At 43.5% G+C, this 14,848-nt stretch overlaps 1 protein-coding gene across 3 annotated transcripts in view; it reads left to right on the top strand.

The window, feature by feature from the left end:
• The first annotated feature begins 222 nt into the window (after positions 1-222).
• med16 (mediator complex subunit 16) overlaps positions 223-14,848 on the top strand; it is a 37,306-nt gene continuing 22,680 nt past the window's right edge. For 2 of the 3 annotated variants that reach the window (XM_078198087.1, XM_078198083.1), the window contains exons 1-5: positions 223-410; positions 3,793-3,900; positions 4,850-5,019; positions 7,979-8,410; positions 13,285-13,390. In XM_078198087.1, coding sequence (XP_078054213.1) covers positions 275-410; positions 3,793-3,900; positions 4,850-5,019; positions 7,979-8,410; positions 13,285-13,390 — 952 coding nt within the window. In that variant the 5' untranslated portion in view covers positions 223-274. Of the gene's footprint in view, positions 503-3,792; positions 3,901-4,849; positions 5,020-7,978; positions 8,411-13,284; positions 13,391-14,848 lie in introns of all 3 variants that reach the window. The other variant, XM_078198084.1, reaches the window with a different exon arrangement.

Genomic DNA, 14,848 nt, shown 5'->3' with positions numbered 1-14,848 from the left:
ATGTGATGTGCGCTTGCCCTTCGAGTGCCTGCACTTTGGATGTGAGGGAGCGAGGCGCGCCTGCGCTCTGGGTGAGGAGAAACCAGGCGCGCCTGCGCTCTGAGTGTGAGGAGAAACCAGGCGCGCCTGCGCTCTGAGTGTGAGGAGAAACCAGGCGCGCCTGCGCTCTGAGTGCGAGGGATTGGGCATTCTGGGTATGAGCGGGCCCGGGTGCGCATGCGCTCTGGGTGCGTGTGAAGGGGGGCCGGGCGGACAGTGGCCGGGAGCAGTAAACATGGACGTTGCGTACGTCTGTGAGTGGGAGAAGCGGCCGAAGAGTAACTACTGCCCGTCTGTACCGCTGGTGTGCGCTTGGTCTTGCAGAAACCTTGTTGCCTTCAGCACGGACCTGAAGAACGAGGAGGAGCAAGGTGGGGTTTTGGGTCTGGTCTGTCTCGCCTTTCCATTGTACTGGCTCAGTGATGGGAAAGTTCTGGAAGTCTAAAATTAACCGCAGTCTGTTGTAAGAGTCCCACATTTCTCTAATAGGTGGAATTATTTCGAAGAGCTTCACGTGCAGTGTGTGACTGTTATCTGGAATGAAATGCCAACCTATTTACACAGAACAAGATCTCATAACAACGAATCAAAATGACAAACTTATTTTTAGTGATTTTGGTTAAGTAATAAGTTGAATACATGTTATGTTATACAATGGACAGTGCTCTTCTCAGTCAGATGGTGTGTCTTCAGTCCTCATTTAAGGACTCGAATACAAATCTAGGCTGACGTTTCAGTGAGTGTAATGCTGAGGGAATGCAACACTAAAGGTGCTACCTTTGGGTGAGTTGTTAAATTGAGGCCCTCTGAAGTGGATGTTAAAGATGCCAATGCACTATTAAAGGAGAGCATGGAAATTCTTGCTGATGTCCTGATTAATATTTATCTCTCAACTAATGTATTGTTGTTTGTGGGACTTTGCTCCACACAAATTGGCTTCAGCTGTGCTTCAGTACAGTGGTGGCTGTACTGAAAAAAGTACATTGACTGTAAAGTGTTTTGAGATATCCCACAATTATGAAAGGTGCTACATTGATATTTAACCTGGTGCCATGAAGTCTTATGGCATCAGGTCAAACATGGACAGGGAAACTGCTCATTGTCATGTACCATGGGCCTTACCTCCTCAGCTGATGAATCAGTACTCCTCCATGTTCAACACCACTTGGAGGAAGCACGGAGGGTGGCAAGGGCACAGAATGTACCAAATGTAGCAAAATCTGGACTATATCCAGGCTTGGGCTGACAAGTGACAAGTAACATTTGTGGCACACAAATGCCAAACAATAACCATCTCCAAAAGAAGAGGATCAACCATCACCCCTTAACATTTAGTGGCATTGCCATCACTGAATTCCCCAATATCAACATGCTGTGAGAACAGAAACTCAACTGGACTAGCCATATAAATATTGTGGCTACCAGAGCAGGTCAAAGGCTCAGTCAGAATCCTGTGGTGAGTAACTCTCCACCTGACTCGCCAAAGCCTGTTCACCATCTAAAGGCACAATAATGTAATGGAACACTCCACTTGTCTGGATGAGTGCAACTCCTGATGTGGAGATGCCGGCGTTGGACTGGGGTAAACACAGTAAGAAGTTTAACAACACCAGGTTAAAGTCCAACAGGTTTATTTGGTAGCAAAAGCCACACAAGCTTTCGAGGCTCTGAGCCCCTTCTTCAGGTGACTCACCTGAAGAAGGGGCTCAGAGCCTCGAAAGCTTGTGTGGCTTTTGCTACCAAATAAACCTGTTGGACTTTAACCTGGTGTTGTTAAACTTCTTACTGAGTGCAACTCCAACAACACTAAAACTTGACACTGAAGACAAACAGCTTGATTGCTGCCCCTTCCACAAACATTCAATCCCTTCACCACTGATGAACAGTGGCAGCAGTGTGTACCATCTGAAAGATACACTGCAGGAACTCACCAAGGTTCCTTAGGCAGCACCTTCGGAACCCAGAATCACTACCATCTAGAAGGGCAAGAGCAGTAGATACCTGGGAATAACGACCACCTGGAGGTTCCCTTCCATGTCACTCACGATCCTGACTTTGAAATATATTGCTATTCCTTTACTGTTGATGGGTCAGAATCCCTAACAGCACTATGAGTGTATCTTCACCTCAGGGACTGCAGCGGTTCAAGAAGGCAGCTCACCACCACCTTCTCAATGGCAACTGGGATAGGTAATAAATGCTGATCTAGCCAGTGAAACTCCCTTCCCATAAATGAATAACAAAAAAATGTAATTTTTTCCTTGCACTTATGTGTTTTGGGCTTGACAGTATGAATCAATTCGCTTTTAATGCAAAGTCCAGTTTTACGGAGTTTTAGGAAGATATTTTCTTTTGTTGGATTTACAGTACGTATCAAATGGGACAGGATGTGTTCAGTGCCATCAGCAGGAAGAGGAGTAACTGGCTGAGTTATTTACAAAATTAAAATTTATTAAATTAAATCCCAACCCTAAGTAAATTCTTTATACTGTATCTGGGAATAAAGAAGATTCTTTCAAATATATTTAAGTAACACAAAATACAGGCATAGTGATTAGCACAGGACCAGAGATCCGGGTTTGACTCTGGCCCTGGGTGACTGGAGTTACACGTTCTCCCAGTGTCTGTGTGGATTTCCTCCGGGTGCCCCAGTTTCCTCCCATGGTTGTATGATGTGCAGGTTAGGGGGATTAGCCATGGTAAGGGATTACAGGGATAGGGTAGGGACATTCCTGGGTAAGGTGAGTGGCACGGTGGCACAGTGGGTTCAATTCCAGCCTCGGGTCACTGTCTGTGTGGAATTTGCACTTTCTCTCTGTATCTGCGTGGGTTTCCTCCGGGTGCTCCGGTTGCCTCCCACAGTCCAAAGGTGTGCAGGTTAGGTTGATTGGCCAGACTAAATTGACCCTAGTGTCAGGGGGATTAGCAGGGTAAATGAGGATTACGGGAATAGGGCCTGGATGGGGTTGTGGTCATTACAGACTTGATGGGCCGAATGGCCTCCTACTGTACTGTAGGGATTCTGTGATTCTAAGATGCTCTTTCGGAGAGTTGGTGCAGACTCAATGAGCCGAATGGTGGCCTCCTACACTAAGGATTCCATGGGTACATGTTATTATGAAATCAGTGGTGCCACATCTACAATGGTAGCACCTAAATGAGGAGTTGGTAAAGAGATTGCAGTCAGAAAATCCTTAACATGTGAGAGTACTGCAGTAAAATAAAAATATCCGCGGTACCAATTGTGTGTTGTGGCCACACAATAGTTGGCATAATTTGCTATGATATGGATTTTAAAGATATTTCCCCAAACTCTGCCTCTGGCTGAATTTGAACTTGTCACAAGCTGTCAACGAGAGGTGAATGTCACCAATTGAACCATGCCAATGTAGTGCATTTAACACAAGGAAAGGAATTTTCGCTGTATTGGGTTTTACTGGGCTATCATTGCTTTGTACTGATGAATTCTGTCAGGCTGAAAACTTTATCATTTCATAACTTTTGTATTCTTGTTCAATTTAAGTGGGGTCAGATTTTTATTGAATGCTGATGAATCCACCTAAAACAGACATTTGTTTCTTTTTCATATGCTCCCTGACCCTCTATGTTCTAAGCATTAACTGTCTTTTGTTTTAAACCTAACCACCCTATTCCCAGTATTGTTTTACATTAGATTATTGTTGATTAAGTTGAAAATCTTTTAAGACAGTGAGACTGAACAGTGTTCCTAAACAGTCCTTCTCTTTCTTACAGAACTTACTTATATGATTCACATTTTGGACACTGAGCATCCCTGGGATGTTTATTCCATCAACTCAGGACACCATGAAGTGATTACATCTCTGGAATGGGATCAATCTGGTAAGTCTTTTGTTTTGGTTAACCTATAAATGTGATACAGTGCTGCCCCAGTATTACCAGATTCGAACATAAAATGATAAGGCCAGTATAGGTATACTAGAGCACTAGAAATATGATTAACAAATAACTCTGCATAATACATTACACAAATAATTAAATTATAATATATGCAGATCATTTAACCCCTCTGTACTTGGCAGTGCCCAATGACACTGAAGGCCTCAAGCTGAAGATCTGAACTGTTAAATGTTTCTCCCTATTATCCATCCATTCACTAAAAGGTGTGCTGGGAGATAACACTTTTTAAGCACCTGAGAATCTTAAGGGAATTATGCTTAATGATGTATGTCGTAAAGCTATAAAACTCTATGAAGCATGTTCTTGATTTTACTACATGATGCAGATGAACTCTTCCCAGTGTGGCGGCACAGTGGTTAGCACAGCTGCCTCACAGCGCCAGGGACCCAAGTTCGATTCCCAACTTTATCACTGTGCGGAATCTTCGCATTCTCCCATGTCTCTGTGCTCCAAGTGCTCTGGTTTCCCTCTCAGTCCGAAAGATGTGCTGGTTAGGTGTATTGGTCATGCTGAATTCTCCCTCAGTTACCTGAACAGGCGCCGGAGTGTGGTGACTAGGGGATTTTCACAGTAAGTTTATCGCAGTGTTGATGTAAGCCTATTTGTGACACTAATAAATAAACTTTAAACTTAAAACAATGAGTTTGCACAATGTGATGGTTTTTCTTCTTATTTCTTTCATATATTTCTTCTTTTGGATAGCCACAATTATGTTGACTGATTGATTTATCTTCTGGTTTTACATTTAATGTAATCACGTAAGGAAACATTAGTTCGGAACTGAATCTTTCCGTAAGCACTGAAATGTATCTTTATGAATTGAGATGTTGTTTCAAACTGTAATTTTCTTCCACATCTGTCTCCTTGAAAGGTTCCCGCCTATTATCTGCTGATGCTGATGGTCGAGTGAAATGCTGGAGTATGACTGATCACCTCGTAAACGGTTGGGATAACATCGTTGGGAGTTCAGTGGATGGGGACCCTATTGTAGCCTTGTCATGGTTACACAATGGTGTCAAGTTGGCCTTGCATGTAGAAAAGGTTTGTGCTATAGTCAAAATCTTGAGTATTGTTTTAATTATCTGACAACATCCAAAGTTTTTGTTAGTTAAATCTGATACCTCTATTCTACTGATGGGACCACAACAATAGTCAAATAATCATCTCTTGCTGAATAGGAAATAGTGCTTAATTGGACAAGGGCCAATTACATCCAAATTAGACAGGAACTGAGGAATGTGGATTAGGAGCAGCTATTTGAGGTCAAATCCACGTCCGGCATATGGGAGGCTTTTAAAGGTCAGTTGATTGAAGTGCAGCACAGGCATGTCCCCGCAAAAATGAAGGATAGAAATGGCAGGATTCGGGAACCATAGATGGAAAGGGAAATTGTAAGCTGAGTCAAAAGGAAAAAAGCATACACTAGGTCTAGTTATCTAAAAACTGACGAAGCCTTTGAGGAATATAATGAAAATAGGAAGGAACTTAAATGTGGAATTAGGAGGGCTAAAAGGGGCAAACAGGGTCAAGGAGAATCCCAAGGCTTTTTGCGCATATGTTAGGAGCAAGAGGGCAGCAAGAGAAAGAATAGCCCCACTCAAGGAAAAAGGAGGGAAGTTATGTGTGGAGCCACAGGAAGTGGGTGAGATACTTAATGAGTAGTCTGTATCGTTATTCACCAAGGAGAAGGACATGATGGATGTTGAGGTCAGGGATAGGTTTGTGAACGCTCTAGAGAATGTCAATGTATCGAAGGAGGAAGTGTTGAGTATCTTAAATTGCATTTAAGGTAGACAAGTCCCCGGGGCCGGATGGGATTTATCCCAGGTTACAGTGGGAGGTAAGGGAAGAAATAGCTGGGGCCTTAATAGATATCTTCACACCCTCTTTGACCACAGGCGAGGTTCCAGAGGACTGGAGAATAGCCAATGTTGTTCCTTTGTTTAGGAAAGGAAGCAGGGATAATCCAGGAAATTATAGACTGGCGAGCCTGGCGTCAGTGGTGGGGAAGCTTTTGGAGAAGATACTGAGGGACAGGAATTATGCACATTTGGAAGAAAGTGGACTAGTTCGTGACAGGCAGCATGGTTTTGTACAGAGAAGTTCATGTCTCACCAACTTGATTGAGTTTTTTGAAGCAGTGACAAAGATAATTGAGGGAAGGGTTGTGGATGTAGTTTTATATGGACTTTAGTAAGGCATTTGGCAAGGTCCTACATGGCAGACTGGTACAAAAACTAAAATCACATGGGATTCAGGGTGGACTGGCTAGATGGATACAGAACTGACTGAGTTTTAGAAGATAGAGACTGGTGGTGCAAGTGTGTTTTTTGGAGATCTGTAGCTAGTGGTGTACCACAGGGATCAGTGCTGGGACCTCTGTTGTTTGCAGTGTATATAAATGATCTGGAGGAAAATGTAGGGGGCCTGATTAGTAAATTTGCCAATGACACGAAGATTGGTGGAGTTGCTGATAGTGCCGGGGATTGTCAGAGGATACAACAGGATATAGATTGGGGATTTGGCACAGAAATGGCAGATGGCTTTTAATCCAGACAAATTATGCATTTTTGTAGTATCAAATTTAGGTGCGAATTATACTGCAAATGTCAGAACCCTTAAGAACCTTAACATACAGAGGGATCTGGGTGTGCAGGCCCACAGTTCCCTAAAAGTGGCAATACAGGTGGCCAAGGTGATTAAGAAGGCATATGGCATGCTTGCCTTCATCAGCCAGGGCATTGAGTACAACAGGTGGGAAATCATGTTGCAGCTATATAAAACCTTGATTAGGATGCATTTGGAGTATTGCATGCAATTCTGGTCACCACACAGAAGGACGAGGAAGCTTTGGAGAGAGTGCAAAGAAGGTTCTCCAGGATGCTGCCTGGTCTCGAGGGTGTTGACTATGAGGAGAGGTTGAATAAACTAGCATTGTTTTCGCTGGAAAAACGGAGGCTGAGGAGAGAGCTGATAGAGGTCTCCAAAATTACCGTTCGACAGGGTGGATAATCGGAGGCCTTTTCCTAGGTGGAAGTGTTAATTACAATTGAGGTGAGAGGGTGACGGTTTAAGGGAGATGTGTGGGGAAAGTTTTTCACTTCAGAGAGTGGTGGGTGCCTGGAATGAGCTGCCAGAGGAGTTGGTAGAAGTAGGCATGTTAACAACATTTAAGAGGCACCTGGATGGGTAAATGAATAAGGAGGGAATCGAGGGATACGGACCAAGTAAGAGCAGAAGATTATTTTTAGTTTAGTTAGGGCATCATGATTGGCACAGGCTTGGAGGGCCAAAGGGCCTGTCCCTGTACTGCACTTTTCTTTCTTTGAAATGCATTTACCTGTGACATATATGGTCTGTGGACTCAATTATTTTGGCCCTTAAGTTAGTTTTAGGTCACAAATTAAAGTCATGCTTGCTTACTTCATATAATAATGGACCAGAAAGCTGATCAGCAACAAATTAGCACATTGTAGTTTTGTTTATGCTGTTGCCAAATGGTTATACTTCATTTCTGGGACAGGCATGGCATTACTGTTTAAAAACCTGGGAAGGATTCTAATGCCATTGTAGAATGTGTCAGATTTGGAATAACTGTTAACAAGAGGAGTACAAATCTGATGTTTATTTCTGACGTCACCCATTTGCCTAAATATTAATAATCCGTTATTGTGCAAAACATGTGACCAGCCAACGTTATTGACAATATTTACCAACATTATGAAGCAGGTGAAATGTCAGATGTTGTGCTAAGGTTTAAGGCAAGTTCATTTGATGTACCCAAGCTGTTCTACAGTATTTTTACTGCTCTTGTGTCTGAAACAAAATCCATTGCCTGATTGATCTTGCCACGTGGCTGAATGCAGCAGAGAACTGTTTTTTTATGTTGAATCTGTGAGCTATGACAAATCTGCATTATTCTACAGAATTTTCTTAAGTTATTTATTTTTAAAGTAGTTTTAAGATGACTTTTTTTCTTTTTCATCTCTCTGCCCATCAGTCTGGTGCATCAAATTTTGGTGAGAAGTTTTCCCGTGTGAAATTCAGCCCTTCCTTGACTCTGTTTGGCGGGAAGCCGATGGAAGGTTGGATTGCTGTAACAATCAGTGGTCTAGTGACTGTGTCGTTACTGAAACCCAGCGGACAGGTCCTCACTGCTACAGAGAGTTTATCACGGTTGCGAAGCAGAGTTGCCCTGGCAGACATTGCATTCACTGGAGGTGGGAACATTGTGGTGACAACGTCAGATGGCAGCAGCTCCTCTCCTGTCCAATTTTATAAAGTCTGCGTCAGTGTTGTAAACGAGAAATGCAAAATTGACACTGAGCTGCTTCCATCACTATTCATGCGTTGTACAACGGACACTGCTCGAAAGGAGAAGTATCCAGCTGTCACTCACCTGAAGTTTTTAACAAGAGAGACATCTGAACAGGTAACACGATTCTTTCCTTATCCCCACTTCATAGCTCTGCTGTTACCCCCGCCATGCAAAGATGGGTTTAGACTGGATTCCGCTATCTTCTGAGGTCAACATGTAATAAGTCTGTTATCATAATGTTGTTACTTTTAATGTAAATGTATAAAAACACAACCAATTTCATTTTAAGACCAACATTTTGGATGGTGGCTTGGTTGCCCTTAAAACTATATCTTGTGTTCCTTTTTTGGCCTTAAAGCGAGGATTGGTATTATTTCCCCCGTTACATAAATGCTGTCATGATTGGGTGGCACGGTCACACAGTGGTCAGCACTGCTGCCTCACAGCTCCAGGGACCTGGGTTCAATTCCAGTCTCCGGTTGCTGTCTGTGTGGAGTTTGCACATTCTCCCCATGTCTGCGTGGGTTTTCTCTGGGCGCTCCGGTTTCCTCCCACCGTCGAAAGATGTGGAGGTTAGGTTGATTGGCCATGCTAAATTGCCCCTTAGTGTCATGGGAATTTGCAGAATAAATACGTGGGGTTAAGAGGATAAGGCCTGGGTGGGATTGTTGCTGGAATAGGTTCGATGGGCCGAATGACAGCCTCCTCCACTGTAGGGATTCTATGATGATTGATGGGGTAGAATCTAAGATATGACTGTTTATGTTGATTTATCGAAAAAAAAGTTCAGTGAGGTGATAATGCAAAAATGCCATTTCTGAAGCCAATCTGATTAGCAGCTGCTCTGCTATAACCATGGAAATAAATATGATGACCTATTTAATACTGTAAGCCAGTAGGGACTGGAAATGCTCAGCAGTTCACACAGCATCTATGGAGAGAAAAACAGAGTTAATGTTCCAGGACTGAGCTGAATTGCTGAACTATTTCTCCACGTTGTCAAACCACCTGAGCATATTCAGAGTTTCCTGTCTTTATTTCAGATTTGTAGCATCCACAATATTTTGATTCTGTATCAAAAGAGACAGCCAGGTTACCAGTCGTGTTATATTGTCGCATTGTTTCACCTTCTGCTTAGTCAGTTAGTTTCCTGTTAAATATAGTGACATCTCTCATGGAATCATAGAATGATTCAACGCAGAATGAGGCTATTCAACTCATCGTGTCCATGCTGGCCCTCTGCAAGATAAATTCACCTAGTTCCGCTCTCCTGCATTTTTCCCTTAGTCTGCATGTTTTTCCTTTTCAGATAATGATCCAGTTCCCTTTTGAATGCCATGAATGAATGTGAATTCACCACACACTTGGCAGTGCATTCCAGATCCTAACCACTTGTAAAAAAGCTTTTCTTCATGCCTCCATTGCTGCTTTTGTCAATTACCTTGGATCTGTGCCCCTTTGTTCTCAATCCTTCCGCCAATGGGAACAGTTTCTCCCTATCTACTCCGTCCAATCCCTTCATGACTTTGATTGCCTCTATCAAATCTCCTCAACTTTCTATTTTGTAAGGAAAATGATCCTAGCTCCTCCAATCTATTCACTCACTACCTGAAGTTCCACATCCCTGGGACTATTCTTGTGAATCTTTTCTGCACCCTGTCTAATGCCTTCACATCCTTTCTAAATAGTGGTGCCCAGAATTGGACATTTTGGCCCATAATCTTCTGATTCCCCAGTGTCACATTTAGTAGGTATCCCAATGATGTGCTGGGGAATCCCTCTAGGAACTCGGCAACTGTCCAGAAATGCTCATTTACCCTGGACAATTGCGCTGGGCTAGGAGACATCGGACAGAAGTGATTTAAATCACTAACTTTGGATTGTTCTGCCAGTTTTATCCTGATAGAAGGAAAGTTCAAAGGAAAAAAAATCACTTCTAGCTCCAGAGTAACAATTTAAACACCCAGACCAAGCCTCCCATAGTACACCAGAGATTGCCACTCTGAGGAAGTTATGGACCAATACTTCAGTTGAAGCCGAATGAGTATATGGTAATGATTTTCAGTGCAAGGAATAGAAAACTCCAGGGAATCATGCACGCAGGAAAATCCAAATAAGACTAGACTATTGCAACTGCTTGACCATAATTTAGTCTTACTTTGTAACCGCTTATATATGGTTTCTATAGGGGCCTGCTTTTAACTTTGTTAGTGAATAGGTTTGGAGGGAGTTAAAATGGGCCCATATATATGCCTAAATAGCTGCTTGTGATAGTTTTCAATTAGTTTGAGCTACAGCAGCTTATGGTAGGCTTTTGGATTTTCACTCTTAATTATTCATTAGGGAGACAGTTATAAAGCCATGGGCAGGATTTTCCATGCGTGCTTCTGAGTCCTATTGTCCGGCTCAAATGTGGGTCAGAAGTCCGCAATCTATGGGAAACAGTCAGTCAGTGTGATTTTTCCTGGGGCGGTCAGTTAATGGCCAGAGGTTGGGCTTGCCATCTACTTAAGGATGGTGGACAGGATTTCAAAGTTGGAGGAACAAGCCGAGATCTGTCAGCTTGAAAGTTGTGTCGATGGTAGTCATGGTGTGGAGATGCTGGCGTTGGACTGGGGTAAACACGGTAAGAAGTTTAACAACACCAGGTTAAAGTCCAACAGGTTTATTTGGTAGCAAACGCCACACAAGCTTTCGGAGCCTTAAGCCCCTTCTTCAGGTGAGTGGGAATTCTGTTCACAAACAGGTCATATAAAGACACAAACTCAATTTACATGAATAATGGTTGGAATGCGAATACTTACAGCTAATCAAGTCTTTAAGATACAAACAATGTGAGTGGAGAGAGCATCAAGACAGGCTAAAGAGATGTGTGTTGTCTCCAGACAGGACAGCCAGTGAGACTCTGCAGGTCCAGGCAAGCTGTGGAGATTATAAATAGTGTGACATGAACCCAACATCCCGGTTGCGGCCATCCTCATGTGTGCGGAACTTGGCTATCAGTTTCTGCTCAGCGACTCTGCGCCGTCGTGTGTCATGAAGGCCGCCTCGGAGAACGCTTACCCAAATATCAGAGGCCGAATGCCCGTGACCGCTGAAGTGCTCCCCCACAGGAAGAGAACAGTCTTGCCTGGTGATTGTCGAGCGGTGTTCATTCATCCGTTGTCGCAGCATCTGCATAGTTTCCCCAATGTACTATGCCTCGGGACATCCTTTTCTGCAGCGTATCAGGTAGACAACGTTGGCCGAGTTGCAAGAGTATGTACTGTGTACCTGGTGGATGGTGTTCTCACGTGAGATGATGGCATCTGTGTCGATGATCCGGCACGTCTTGCAGAGGTTGCTGTGGCAGGGTTGTGTGGTGTCGTGGTCACTGTTCTCTTGAAGGCTGGGTAGTTTGCTGCGGACAATGGTCTGTTTGAGGTTGTGTGGTTGTTTGAAGGCAAGAAGTGGGGGTGTGGGGATGGCCTCGGCAAGATGTTAGTCTTCATCAATGACATGTTGAAGGCTCCGGAGGAGATGCCGTAGCTCCTCCGCTCCGGGGAAGTACTGGACAACGAAGGGTACTCTGTCCACCGTGTCCCAGGTTTGTCTTCTGAGGCGGTCGGTGCGGTTTTTCGCTGTTGTGCGTCGGAACTGTCGATCGATGAGTCGAGCGCCATATCCTGTTCTTATGAGGGCATCTTTCAGCGTCTGGAGGTGTCTGTTGCGATCCTCCTCATCCGAGCAGATCCTGTGTATTCGGAGGGCTTGTCTGTAGGGGATGACTTCTTTAACGTGTTTAGGGTGGAAGCTGGAGAAGTGGAGCATCGTGAGGTTATCCGTGGGCATGAGGTGCTGAGGTGACCGTGTGCGTGTGTCCAAGAATGCAACCGATTCCGGAGAGTAGTCCATGGTGAGTCTGATGGTGGGATGGAACTTGTTGATGTCATCATAGAGCTGTTTCAGTGATTGTCCACCATGAGTCCAAAGGAAGAAAATGTCATCGATATATCTAGTGTATAGCATCGGTTGAAGGTCCTGTGTGGTGAAGAAGTCTTGTTCGAAACTGTGCATAAAGATGTTGGCATATTGAGGTGCGAATTTGGTCCCCATGGCTGTTCCGTGTGTCTGGATGAAGAGCTGGTTGTTGAAGGTGAAGATATTGTGGTCCAGGATGAAGCGGATGAGTTGTAAAATTGCATCTGGAGCACTTCAGCGGTCACAGGCATTCGGCCTCTGTTATTCGGGTAAGCGTTCTCCAAGGCAGCCTTCACGACACACAACGGCGCAGAGTCGCTGAGCGGAAACTGATAGCCAAGTTCCGCGCACATGAGGACGGCCTCAACCGGGATGTTGGGTTCATGTCACACTATTTATAATCTCCACAGCCTGCCTGGACCTGCAGAGTCTCACTGGCTGTCCTGTCTGGAGACAATACACATCTCTTTAGCCTGTCTTGATGCTCTCTCCACTCACATTGTTTGTATCTTAAAGACTTGATTAGCTGTAAGTATTCGCATTCCAACCATTATTCATGTAAATTGAGCTTGTGTCTTTATATGCTCTGTTTGTGAACAGAATTCCCACTCACCTGAAGAAGGGGCTTAAGGCTTCGAAAGCTTGTGTGGCTTTTGCTACCAAATAAACCTGTTGGACTTTAACCTGGTGTTGTTAAACTTCTTACTGAGCTTGAAAGCTGTGCAGACTGTGAGCGAGAAGGCATTTCAAATGGAGGCATCCTTTATCCAGCATTTTTAAACTTTAAATTTAAAAAGAGTTTTGTAGCCAGGCCGCAGTAAGGAGCACAGAGTTAGAAGTATTTATCCTACGTGGGGCATGGCACATGAGATGGGAACCGTTAAATAGAGTATTGGGAAGAAATTGGGATAAGTATTATGGCTGTGAACCATTTCAGGAGAGAAGAATATATATTTAGATTCAGGTTTGTGGATATTAACATAAAAACTAAGGTGTCAAGATAACGTGACAGTTTTTGTCTCCTGCAGGTGTTGCTGTGTGCTTCCAGTCTGACTGGAAGCATTGTAGAATGTTGGTCATTACGGAAGGAAGGGTTACCTGTGAATAATATTTTTCAGCCAATTTCTCCTGTGGGTGAGTATGGAAATTACTACTCTGAACAGGGTTCTTGGGACTTAACCTTGCTATTTCAGAAAGGCTGCATGCAAGCAGTAAATTACAGAAATTATAGAAACCCTACAGTACAGAAAGAGGCCATTCGGCCCATCGAGTCTGCACCGACCACAATCCCACCCAGGCCCTACCCCCATATCCCTACATATTTAACCCGCTAATCCCTCTAATCTACGGATCCCAGGACACTAAGGGGCAATTTTAGCATGGCCAATCAACCTAACCCACACATCTTTGGACTGTGGGAGGAAACCGGAGCACCCGGAGGAAACCCATGCAGACACGATGTATATTTTTTAGTAATCTGGTTGCCTTCAGTGATTCAGGTTGGGTCTGCTTCCACTGTTTGATGCATCCCCAATTAACTAAATTTGCTGTGCTCTTCACGAGCAGGTTCTGAATGGAAACCTGAGGTCAGCTCCTTTGTTGATAAATCAGCTTCACAGCAGCTGTACTACTCCTCTGCATGTTTCTAATTTGTTGTCTAAATGTGTGTTAACTAAACATTTTGTGCTACTCCTATTGGACAGACACAGATAAGTGTGTTATTCTTCACCCCGTTAAAATAGCTTCTTAAAGTTTCATCAGAATTGAGTGAAATCTTGGCCTTGGAAAGGAGTTAGACAGTGGAGTAAGGAGGGAAGTTTCAATATCTTAAAGTTTCAGAGAACCGGAGAAGGCAAAAGATTAATGAAGGATTGTAGACGAAGGGTTTAAAGCAGTTGGTAAATTGCATTATCTTTTGCTTGGCAGCTCTGGTAAAATTAGTTGTTAAAGAATAGAATCATCCAGCACAGAAATAGACCGCTTGCCCTATTGTGTCTGTGCTGATTTTTTGAAGGAGCTAGATTCCTTGTGCAGGCATTGTTGATAAGTGAAGTTTTCTAGCCCTTTGTGTTGTGCTACAGGACAGAGATGGGAGGAGTGCGCAGTTAATTCTAGCCACCCTACTCCCCAGGTCGCATCGTAAATATAAAAGTTTAATTTACTCACCAAAATGGCCAGTTGGTGTATGTGATTTTTCTTTGAAAAGACCTGAATTATTAAAATTGATATGCCTCTTTGTATGAGGAAAATGATCAGGTTTGTTACACCAATAAGGCAGGGTTTTAAGAACCATTTGTATCATATATTTAATTCCTAATGAGTCATTTAAAAATTTTGTGGTAATTTTTAATTGTGTTGTACTGGGTGGGAATAGAACTTTCATTTGGTGCTGAGAGTTTACCCAAACTCCATCTCTCACCTGCACTGACCTAAAGTTGGCAACAAATAAAAAGTGTTTTAAGTGCTGAGCTAATGTTCCTAATGTTATTACCCAGGAAGGCATTCAGGGTCGCATTAACTGAACTGTTTTTCTCTAGCCCTGTACATCCCTATGTAAGATGGTCTGTGAACTCGATGTATCTGATCCATTCT

Source organism: Mustelus asterias, chromosome 26, assembly GCF_964213995.1.
Source record: "Mustelus asterias chromosome 26, sMusAst1.hap1.1, whole genome shotgun sequence".
Classification (NCBI taxonomy): Eukaryota; Metazoa; Chordata; class Chondrichthyes; order Carcharhiniformes; family Triakidae; genus Mustelus; species Mustelus asterias.
Note: the sequence above shows the minus strand (reverse complement) of the source record. Positions and strands in the feature narration are given on the sequence as shown.